Raw genomic sequence first — 12,567 nt, 5'->3', positions numbered from 1 at the left:
TTCCTCATTCGATTGCAATTTACAGAAGTATCCGTAAGCTGACTGATTTCTTTGAGTCACTAGTTTGGGCAATTGAGCAGAGGGCCGATTTTGAATTTCGACCACTTGATATCCAGAATTTCGTTCAATGATATCTTCAATGGGTATTAGATATTTAAATAGAGTAGAATTGAAAACGGGTGGTCGAGAGTTGAGAACACTAGATTACAGGGCATTATCGCGAGAACAATCACCAAAAAATAATTTTTCTAAGGTAGGTAAATTTTATGTTTTTCCTACTCAGAATCACGAGCCCTTTCAACCCAGGGCAAAAAACAGGAGACAAAAAAATGGTCTCAAAATTTTCTAACCGCTGTACAAAGTGTTTGAAAAATGGTAACAAAGTGGAAAAATTAAATTTGGGACGATTTTTTCACCTAGTATTTAGGATACGGGGCTCATGATTCTGAGAAGGAAAAACATTAAATTTACCTATTTTGAAAAAAAAAAGGTTTTGAATCAAACTTTTAGCGTTCCTTTTTCAAAAGTAGCATGTTTTCGCTGACTTTCGAATGACTTCTGATTTCTGATTCGGATTTCAAAAATCGGGCCCTAGGCTTGGATTTGGCTAATTTTAGAGTCCTTGAGAATATCTGGAAAAAAAACTAGATTGTGCTCTCATGAGCCAGTGCCATCACTAGTTTCCTGTCAGTATGTACCGGGGCCAAACTTAGTTTTCCAGTCATCTTTAGTGCTAGAAAGCTGCAATGTCGTATGGATACATATAAATAAATAAATTCAACAAATTGGAAAAATCAAATCTTTTTTTTCACTTCCTGAAATTTATTTTCTGCAATTCAAAGTAGGCATATAGCGAGTTGTGTCGTTAGATGGAATTATTTTGTAAGATTTATAAACTCTTGGTTGGTACCTATAGAGGCATTCGTGTTGCTTTGGAGTACTTTAATTTACTATAAAATCAGAGGTAAAAGAATAATGTAAACAATGACAAGGGGAATACCGTGATACAGTTTTTACTAGATTTTTGACCACATTCAAAAAATCACGATCCTGAAAATAATTATTTTATTTTTTAATTATATGATTTTTGACCACATTCAAAAAAATCCTGATCCTGAAAATAATTATTTATTGCTTAGATAAAATATATCACGGGGAAATTTAAAAATTACGTCGTCGTTAAACAAAGCGATTATACCCACTACCCACCTCTGTACAATTCAACTGCTCAATTATTATTCTTTGTAACTTGCGCGAATCACAGAGATATGACGTTTATTAAGATGAGCCCGGGATTTAGACTTTGCATATCATTAGACATTGAAAGGATTTATCAACCCAGATGTGAAAGAATTCAGTATCATGATGTAACTCTGAGACGAGTTTTATCAAATTTCAAATCCACATAATCCAGGCAGTAAACGAAAATCTTTCCCCCAACTAGCATCATCACTGCGTCACGTCAATCGAGGTACATATAGTATAGCAGGCAATAACCTTACTTATTATCCTTTACGGCGAGCTAATGCGAGTCGTCTGTCAAACATCTAGAGCGGGTATAAAAAAAGGAAGTGCCGAGCGGCGGGCGCACGCGTCGGGAAAATCATTCGATCATTCGTAACGTTCGGATCGAACGCCGTTCGGAAAACTGTTCCATTTTCAAAATGAAAATCGAATTACGAACTAGTGTGCCAGTGTTTATGTGCTTCAGGATTTTATAATGTGCGAACGGGTACGGCTTAAGACAATTTTTGTTTTATTCAATTAGAAATTGCATTTTGCAATGGATTTTATGAATTGTCTGTGATTACTTATATTTAAGTTTATTTGGTTGTGATCGTACTTTAATTTATTGAAGCAAGTTTATAAGAAATCTCATCAAGATGATGTCCAAGAAGCAACTAGCATGCATGCTGGCACTTCACCTCGTATATCTCTTAGTAGGTGCCAGCATCTTCTATCACATAGAAAGTCCCTTGGAGCTCCAGCAGAGGGCAGAAGACAAACTGGAAAGACTAGAAATCCAAAGTAAGTGGGCTAATAAGTGTCGATAAGTATTCATATTCACTTGGTGGCCTTAAACTAGTTGATTCTACATATCGATGCTAGAAAATTAGTACCTAAGTACTCGACGTGACATCTTGAGTACGCGTAGACACAAAATAACAACTTTAAACAAAAGACAATAAAATTAACGCTAATGTATCTACTTAACAAACGGCTCCCGGTGTGAAGAAAATGAAGAATACGTATTTACTCAGTTAAATCCGAGAAAAACCGTTCCCAAAATCTCAATTCCAGATATAAGTATTTTCCAAAATAGTAACCTATGATAGATCTTCAAATTTAAATATGCAAAAATGTAATTTTTTTATCGTCTATTCGTAGTAGTGTTTGTAGATGAATAATTTCAAAAAGATTATATAATATATTAAGGGCCACTTGCACCAACGAAAATGGAGGTTTAACCCGAGGGTTAACCCTCCATTTTATATGGAATTTGACAGATGACAGCCCACTAACCCTGAGTTAAGTGGTTGGTGCAAGTGGGCCTAAAAGAAATAGGGATTTGATCGAAGTTCGTTTAATAATATGTGTTTTACCGGTAACACTTTCTTTCCGGTACTGAGAGCGCTTTTGTCATTTTCTAAATGTAAACAATCAAAGGTTGTAAATTATAAAACATGTGACCAGTAGTTGATCAGCGATAAGTTAATTGAATGCACTTCAGATATCTGTCCACTCTGCACTGATGCAACGCCGTTTCGCAATGAAATGCCTACCTATCGATCTCGTTAAGAGCTGCCTTTAAAAGGAATTAACCAGTAAAGGCATTTAATATGTGTTTTTAGGAATTTTTAAATTTGAACGTACGTTGGTAAACAAGACTAGAATCATGTTAGTACTGAGTAGAACCTTCATCTCAACACTCCCCCTCAAACCGCCCTTTTACCATTATAGATAGCTACATTTATCACAATCACTAACTAATACCAATAATTTATTAAAAGTAATAAAATCCACCGGCCGTTTTTGAGTTTCATCCCCTACGTAATTAAAAACGTGATGAAAGTTTGTAAGGGTAACAAGAAGAAATAGACACGAATTTCCTTTTCATACATGTATTGTACGACGTTTTTCAGTACAGATGGCCCTCTAACGTAAATTTCCGACCTGACATAAACTGACCTTCTTCTTGCACTAATGCGATAAAAAAGTAATTAATTAGGGATATAACTTTTACTTCCAGCACCTCCAGGAGAACCTGCAGGAGAACTAAATGCGGCATTTCCGCCAATGAAATTGTTAAGGCACGATGGTCGATAATATTCCGCGTTTTGAGAAAAATACAGCCACCATTCTTTTTTTAACAGACCGGGAGATGAAAGTTTGAATTGGGATTAAGTATTATTTTACATACATACAACATACATACATACAATCACGCCTGTATCCCATAAAGGGGTACGCAGAACACATGAAACTACTAAAGCTTCAGTGCCACTCTTGGCAAATAACACTCACTCTGCACTTTTTTGGCACTCTTGGCCTGTGTGGTGACGGGTTAAGAATTTCACCATCCCCTTTCTTCCCGTGGGTGTCGTAGAAGGCGACTGTGGGATATGGGTTAAATTGTGGCGTAGGCGAGAGGCTGGCAACCTGTCACTGCAATGTCACAGTTTCGTTTTCTTTCAACCCCTTATTTGCCAAGAGTATTATTTTAAGCAGGAAAAAGTAAAATGTCACCGTTTGTGAAAATTAACTTATGCTTGGGCTTCGGCCCCTTCCTCCCTCCATCCCCGAAGTCCGTAAAAGATTTCATTATAATTTAAAAAAACGGGTTCTACCTCTTTTGAAAATAATTACCTAATGAGGGATAAAAATGGGATGAAAGTTTAAATGTGTTGACAAAATAGAATATCTGAACCAGTCTCGGATTCTCTTAATAACAAAGTTATTACTTGGTTACAGTTTCAGTCCTAATATTTAAAATACTATGTTGTATCGGTCAAATATATTTTTATTACGTTTTGTGGTGAGCTCGTGGTAATAAGCCTCAATAATTTTCAAAAGCAAATAAAAATAAAAATGTTGTAAGACACCATAAAGGAAATTACTCTTCAAATTAATTTTTTTGGTTCGGTTACCGCGATAGTTACTCATGAAATAAAACTATGGAAACGGATTATATCGCATATAATGAATTTACAATTCATCCCGACGTTTCGAACACTTTACAGCGTTCGTGGTCAACGGGTGACTGAAGAAAAATTACAATGTGCAAAAGCTACCCACATACAAAAAATATTAATCAACCATAAATAATATAGAGTTTTAAGGCTTTTTCACACACTGTAATAAAGCTAGTTATACAATATTCAATAAAATTACATTTACTATGTTAAAATAAAACAATTAAGTTATTAATCTACACAAAATTGACATAACATAACTGCAAATGTCCAACACCATACAACACAAATGCCTCACAGTCTTCATCGTGCTTGTTCCTTTATCAGTAGTACTACTGGATCCCAAGCCGGTGGTAAAGTAAAGCCATCTTCTCTAATGTAGTTTGGATATTTCTTGATCTCAATGGCCTCGCGCAACATCCTGGGTATATACCGCTTAGAAAGAACCAGAGGCTTAGATTTATCAATGACATGTTATCCATGACATGTTCACCCGTTGACCACGAACGCTGTAAAGTGTTCGAAACGTCGGGATGAATTGTAAATTCATTATGTAACGCGATATAATCCGTTTCCATAGTTTTATTTAGTCTGTGTGTGATATTGTCTTACTATTTTTCCAATGCTACTACTCCTAAAAATCGTTTGCTGCACTTGCAATGAGCAAACCAATTAATACTAGGTTTATTATAGTAATCAAAATATTATAGTTACCCCCTACGAACTCGCGGACAACAGCTCTCTGAATAAGAATAATTTTTAAGAAAAAAAAACCGTCGCCTTTCGGGTTCTGGTGAAAGCTACTTGCGAATGTTGGATTATGTAGAAATGTGTAAGTATTTTTTAAAACTGCTTTTGATGCTTTAATTATTAGATGGCAAACACAAATGAATATACGTATAACGTTAAGGTTTGAGGAGTTTCCTCAATTCCTCATGAATCCGATTATATTATAAGAAATCGAAGCTTGACAAACTTTGACTTAAAAACTCAATATGCTTAACAAACATAACTAAATAAATGTCACTGTTCTGAACTTAAATGCATGCTTTTCTTACAAAAATACCAAAGTCACTATGAGTGTGCCGTTCAGATTTGAGGAGTTCGGTTCTGACTATCATCAGCAGTTCCACTGCACCAAATGTCACTATTCTGGACGAAAGTGCATGCTGTTCTTATAAAAATACCAAAGTCACTATAAGCGTGCCGTTCAGATTTGAGGAGTTCGGTTCTGACCATCATCAGCAGTTCCACTGCACCAAATGTCACTGTTCTGGACGAAAGTGCATGCTGTTCTTATAAAAATGGCAAAGTCACTATAAGCGTGCCGTTCAGATTTGAGGAGTTTGGTTCTGGCCATCATCAGCAGTTCCACTGCACCAAATGTCACTGTTCTGGACGAAAGTGCATGCTGTTCTTATAAAAATACCAAAGTCACTATAAGCGTGCCGTTCAGATTTGAGGAGTTCGGTTCTGATCATCATCAGCAATTCCACTGCACCAAATGTCACTGTTCTGGACGAAAGTGCATGGTGTTCTTATAAAAATACCAAAGTCACTATAAGCGTGCCGTTCAGATTTGAAGAGTTCCGTTCTGGCCATCATCAGCAGTTCCACTGCACCAAATGTCACTGTTTCGTACCTAAATGCATGCTGTTCCTTTAAAAACACAAAAATCACCATATGTATGCCTTTCAGATTCGAGGAGTTCCCTCGATTTCTCCAGGATCCCATCATCAGAACTGGGTTCTGAGAAAAATAGGACCAATCTGTATGCATATACATTCAATCAAAAAAAAAATTTTCAAAATCGGTCCAGTAACGTGTGTGTGTGGATTGAGTGAGCACCTTCCGAAAATAAAAAAAAATATGCTGATCATTTAGTAAAAGTTCTAAAACAATTGTAAAACGAATCTCTGAATTTGTAAAAAGATAAATCAAAAGATACAGCCATTAACATGTGCTCACTCAGTTCTCACAAACTACCAACGAAAACAGTGAATATATTCATTTAACATATAATATTTATATACTAACATTTAGTAAAAAATAGGCCAACCTACCTCTATAAATATTAGATCACCTAGGGACGTATTAAATTTTTTACAAATAGTTTCTTATGCTCACTCAATCCACACACTTTTGAAAAGCCGAATTTTGATGAAAAACATAAGATTTAGACCGCTATTATATGTGTATAGTTTAGTATTATATGTGTAAAGTGAAATGGGAATTTGTAAAATACAAAACGAACCACTAACGTGTCAGGTTTTTTTATAATATATTTTTGTAAGTGCTCACTCAGTCCACACGTTTTGAGAAAGTTAAAAATGTAAATATCTTACGATTTGTAGCACCTAAGACACTCGAAAGTACTTCAACATTTAGTAAAAATTTTTACTAAATATCCACCATCTAATATTTTATATTCGTTGTCTGGTTTTAAAGATATTCAGACATAACTTTTCTCATACAAATGTATCAAGTAGGGTGACCACACTATGTCGGCTCCTGATTTTCCCCATCTTCCCATTGTCATATTGAGATTGGGGAGTTTCGTTCGTTCAATTTTGATAATATGAAACTAATACCATATAAATATCCATCTGCAAACTGTTTTTAGGTTATGTTCTTGGCCTAGTGATGATGTGTATTGTGTAATTTTTATCGACGTCAGGATAATAACCATATCGACATGCATGCATTAAAAAGGACATGAATGATAATTGGTAAGAAACAAAGAATATAATACTTCACTAGTAAGAAACCAGAACCTGGTAATCTAATCGCGCTAACAGATGAGCGTACCGGATTTGTAAGTGGGAGCGAGAAATAGTTATTCTTTTCTCGCTCCCACTTACAAATCCGGTAAACTATTATCAAAATTGAACGAAACTCCCCAATCTCAATATGACAATGGGAAGGTGGGGAAAATCAGGAGCCGACATAGTGTGGTCACCCTACTTGATACATTTGTATGAGAAAAGTTATGTCTGAATATCTTTAAAACCAGACAACGAATATAAAATATTAGATGGTGGATATTTAGTAAAATTTTTTACTAAATGTTGAAGTACTTTCGAGTGTCTTAGGTGCTACAAATCGTAAGATATTTACATTTTTAACTTTCTCAAAACGTGTGGACTGAGTGAGCACTTACAAAAGTTTATTATAAAAAAACCTGACACGTTAGTGGTTCGTTTTGTATTTTACAAATTCCCATTTCACTTTTACTAAATTATACACATGTAATAGCGGTCTAAATCTTATGTTTTTCATCAAAATTCGGCTTTTCAAAAATGTGTGGATTGAGTGAGCATAAGAAACTATTTGTAAAAAATTTAATACGTCACTAGGTGATCTAATATTTATAGAGGTAGGTTGGTCTATTTTTTACTAAATGTTAGTATATAAATATTATATGTTAAATGAATATATTCACTGTTTTCGTTGGTAGTTTGTGAGAACTGAGTGAGCACATGTTAATGGCTGTATCTTTTGATTTATCTTTTTACAAATTCAGAGATTCGTTTTACAATTGTTTTAGAACTTTTACTAAATGATCAGCATATTTTTTTTTATTTTCGGAAGGTGCTCACTCAATCCACACACACACCCAGTAACGACGGAGATATCAAGGAATAAACATAAAAAAAAGATACAGACGACTTGATAACCGTCTTTCTTGAGAGATATGAGGCGACGGTTAAAAATAATGTCTAAGTAAAAAACGTACCACGGAAACACGACGAAAAATTTATACTCTTCTAGATGGCACCACACTTTTGGGTGATATTTGGTTAGATGACGACACTGATTATATTTAACAATTTGAACACATATAATTTAATGGATGTGGATTATCAATGGAGGTTCCAATAGTTTTAAAACTGTCTAGAGAAGTGAACTGTAACTACAATTTTAACTTAAACAACAATCCTCCGTATCTATTTTCTTTGATTTATAATTATACTTACTGTGAGTACAATCTGATTGACATTAATAAACATCGCATAAAATAAAAATATCTAAGTAGGAACTTTATTCAGTATCTAATGCATAAACATACCTAATAACTTCACAAATAGTCGGCGTAGCAAATCATAACATAATAACATCAATATGAATATAAAACTCATACATTCATTGACGCTTAGTATTATGCTAATAAAATCAGTGGTTTGAATTAACTAGTGGTATTTTAGAACTAATTTTATTAAAAGGCGGAATTAGTCCATCTGGTACAGGATCAAGCACAACCAAGACTGTGAAATTTTTGTGTTGGATGGTGTCATATTCAGTTTTTTTTCAGTATAAAAACTAAAGTTGCTTATAAATTCTTTTAATTAATAAAATATATATTTAATATTTTGAATATTGTACATCTAGCTTTATAAATGCATTACGAGAATCAGCCTTAAAAATGTAAATTATTTATGGTTTATTATTTTGTTGAGTGTGATTGGTTTTGAGCATTGTAATTTTTCCTCGATTAAGCATTAACCACGAACACTTCAAATGCTTCGAAAGATCGGGAATCGGGTTGTACGTATTATAAATTCGATACTCGCCATATACTCCACGCTTTTGCTCGAGTTAAAATTCGAAAATTGCTGAAATCCCCATACAAACTTCCACCCCCCATTTTAGGGAAGTGAGGGTTAGAAAGAGACAATTAAAGGCCCATTTCACTCTACTCCCCATCCATTCATCTCGTCTCTCCGTTTTGCCGTGAAAGACGAACAAACAATCAGACACACACTTTCCCATTTATATTATTAAATAGTATGGATTTACCTACTCAGTTTATATCTTATAATCTTAGTAATGTAAAATCACCTTTTCCCATTTCCTGAAGCATCCACCCACGTTGGTGCGTGAGTCTGTGTCAGCCATTGTGTGTCCGTTTCCACGACCGGGTAAAAAACGCGCCAATTGGCAACAATCAATTGACGTACAATTAACTAGAGTATTAGAAATAGCGTCGTCTTAGTTGCTTTATGCAGCGCACGCGATTAGAAGCGTTCACGTTTTAAAAGTCTGATCTCGAATGAATTTTTAACCGTAGGTGCTCCAAAATTACAAAAGAAGGAGTTTTTTTTGATAATTTTGTTTCTCACTTTAAGTTCTCGCGTATTGTACACATTTTTTAAGATACACACGGGTGGAACGCGATAAAATAACATTATTACCCAACGTTTCGACCTGTACGGGAAGCATGGTCGCGCGATAGACGATAAAATATCAGCATCGCACTTAGAAATAGTGCGATAGGGACGGCCTCTATTTTATCACTTATCGCGCGACCATAATGCCTGCGACTAAAGCATATCGCGCCTGACGATAAAATATTTATCGTCGAATGGCATCGCTCACGAAACGAAGCGCTAGTAGATATCTATCTCTATCGCGCTTGCGTATTGCCCCCCCCTGGCCTGGCCCCGTAGCCAATGGCACTCACGCCAAACGAAAGCTACGCCGCTGGCTCTGTCGCGCCGAAAAGCGCGATGAGATAAATCTACTAGCGCTTCGTTTCGTGAGCGATTGTGCCATTCGGCTAGCCACCCAGGCCTGCTATAATGACCACGGCTAGTGCAACTTATTTTTATCGCGTTCGACCCGTGTGTATCTTAAAAAATGTTACTTCTAGATGTCGATTGTATGTAAATTCTGATTGTAAATTCTGTGTAGTAAAAATTGTACACTATCTGTTTCGTCTCATATGTTCTAATTCTGTGCCTAAGTACAGGAAATAATTGAATTGCAGTAAAAATCTAAGATTGTTAGTACAATTCTTTTGTTCAGGGTCATGTGGGATCGATTGGGGCAAGAGCAACATACTTCTCTCTGGGCAAAAAAAAACAGAGGTTTTACTCGTCTAGGAACGACGTTTTACGTACAATAGGTCAATAGGTACTTTTAAAGAGGAATTTAATTAAATCTCGTATTACAGAATTACTGCAATCACGAACTGCCTTATCGCTGTCCAGACACGGAAATATAACACTATCACTATTCAAACTAAACTAACAATTCGTGGAAAACTAATATAATACAGAAACTACAACAGACAAACAATTTCACGTGCTAATAGGACTCCCAAATCATAAATGACACATACTCGTAAACAAACATTATTTTCAGTGTTAATAAAATTCTCCAGCCGCGTTTTCTGCGTCTCGCAATTCCATCTGTTCCCGCCTTTTTATTTTTACATTATTAGCTGTAACAACTAAACACAACCCACGACGCCAACAAGGAGTGCAAGTTTTAAAATGGCCAAATGTTGGGCGGATTCCACGACCACGGAAATCTCGTCCAAAATTCTAATCAAAAATTTCCACTGAGAGCACCAGAGCCTTAATAGTTTGGGTAAGCAGGTAACCTCCAGTGGCGGGACGTCGATACAACTCGATGCCCTACGGGTTCCCTAAAATTATCCAGTATCTGTAGAAGTTCATACAAAACAGATCCCGAAAACCCCTCGGGCTTTATCAACGAAAATGTTCACGCCACGCCCCTGGTTATCCGGCAGTTGGCCACGGCTAATGCGACAGCCGCTTTGGTACCTAACCTAACTAATCCCAGGATTTCCAACGACTGTGCAGACATAGTTATAACTATTATAAGTAAGTTTCTTTCAAAATCAATCTACACCACAATGTTACAGTGTAATCGCTAAACGAACAGTTAATTACATATTGAATTGATCATTGTTCCGTATACTGACAACGGCTCGCATTATCTCTGTTTTGCAACTGCCATTTGCTAATTGAGTGAGTGAGAGGGAGAATAGTGACGTTTCGGAGGTTTTGACGCAAGTGACCATACTAAGTCTCGTTAAGTAGCCAAATTTATTTAAGTATTGTTATTGACAGGATAATAGGTAATTATTTCGCTATTATTTTAGGGTACAACGTGTAATCCAAATGACAAAAGTAATGTTTGAGAACTATAAATGCTTTGAGACAATTTTTAGGGTTCCCCAAAAGGTAAAAATGGAACTCTTATTATAAAATCACTCTGGCATCCGTCTGTTTGTCTATCAAACACCCTTTATCGCGGGAATGCGTTATGGTAGATGGTATCTGAAGCAAGTACTTTATCCATCTATCCATCATCGTCTACTCAGGCAGGCAAGCATGGTCGCTCGATAAATGGTAAAACATCAGGCCGTCCCTTTCGTACTATTTGTAAGTGCGATAGGGACGGCCTAAAGCTGAGTTTAGACGTGTAAGTTATTGCTGCAAGTTTTGAAACAGAAATATATGTAAGAAAGAGATTCAGATCTTTGCCACTCACTCTTACCTATAGTTGCGTCTCAAAAGTTGCAGGTCTAAACTCAGTTTAATGTTTTATCGTTTATCGCGCGATCATGCTATCGGTGCAGGTCTAGAGTTTTTTGAAAGTGTAAAAAGAAAATTATCTTCTACGTAAACGAGTATTTGTACATTTTTGATCCAATATAGGGATACCCGCTAAACTACGAAAATTTGGGAAATTTCAAATAAAATTAGAATCATATTTGTACGGAACCCAAAGAGGGCGAGTTTGACTAGCCCTTGGCCAGTTTTCTTACGTGTCATACCTACTCGCTCGTTGTCATCACAACCGGTCAATGACCGCTCTGAAAACTAACTATTAAGCTTCATATCTAAAGTTTCAGTATTTAATTTATCATAATACCTACTACGTGGAAGGAAATAACGGGAGAGGAAAACCGAGGGAAAATGTGGATGGACTGTGTGTGAGATGATAATAAAATGAAAGCAAGTGAATGATGAGATGACCGGCGATAGAGATGTATGGAAGAGGAAGACATACTGGCGCCGACCCCAAATAACTGGTATAAGGTACCTAATTTACGCTGATCATTTATTTGGTACAACTTATGCCTTATATTTCAACTATGTTATTTTATATTTCAACTATGCCTTATACATTTAAAATGTTTTTGTAGTAGTTGTATTTATTTGTGATCTCTGCGAACAAAATATTCAAAACGGCAGCTTCTATTATTTGTTTTATCCTGTTTACGCCTTCAGAGTACCCAGCCAACGTCACAATCGCTTACGCATCGTAAGCGTTTCGTAGTTCTGCCATAAATTAAATATAACAAGATCATACCATCCCATACATTAAAATGCGACCGCCTACGAACGCGCTTACACTCCACCACACATAGATGGCGCCACAAAAAAAATGCCTTGTTCCCACCGATTATTTGTAGATGGCGTTAAGTGTCACTTTTGACATAGATTTACGGCTCGGAATTGACACTTAATGCCAATCTACAAATAATCGCTGGCAACAAGGCATTTTTTTGTGGCGCCATCTATGTGTGGTGGAGTGTAAGCGCGTTCGTAGGCGATCG

The 12,567-nt window shown here is 36.1% G+C and overlaps 1 protein-coding gene across 1 annotated transcript in view; it reads left to right on the top strand.

Moving 5' to 3' along the window:
• The first annotated feature begins 1,528 nt into the window (after positions 1–1,528).
• LOC125235424 overlaps positions 1,529–12,567 on the top strand; it is a 38,250-nt gene continuing 27,211 nt past the window's right edge. Inside the window, exon 1 of the mRNA XM_048141982.1 lies at positions 1,529–2,028. Coding sequence (XP_047997939.1) covers positions 1,884–2,028 — 145 coding nt within the window. The 5' untranslated portion in view covers positions 1,529–1,883. The remainder of the gene's footprint in view (positions 2,029–12,567) is intronic.

Source organism: Leguminivora glycinivorella, chromosome 17 (genome assembly GCF_023078275.1).
Source record: "Leguminivora glycinivorella isolate SPB_JAAS2020 chromosome 17, LegGlyc_1.1, whole genome shotgun sequence".
In the NCBI taxonomy this organism is placed as follows: Eukaryota; Metazoa; Arthropoda; class Insecta; order Lepidoptera; family Tortricidae; genus Leguminivora; species Leguminivora glycinivorella.
Note: the sequence above shows the minus strand (reverse complement) of the source record. Positions and strands in the feature narration are given on the sequence as shown.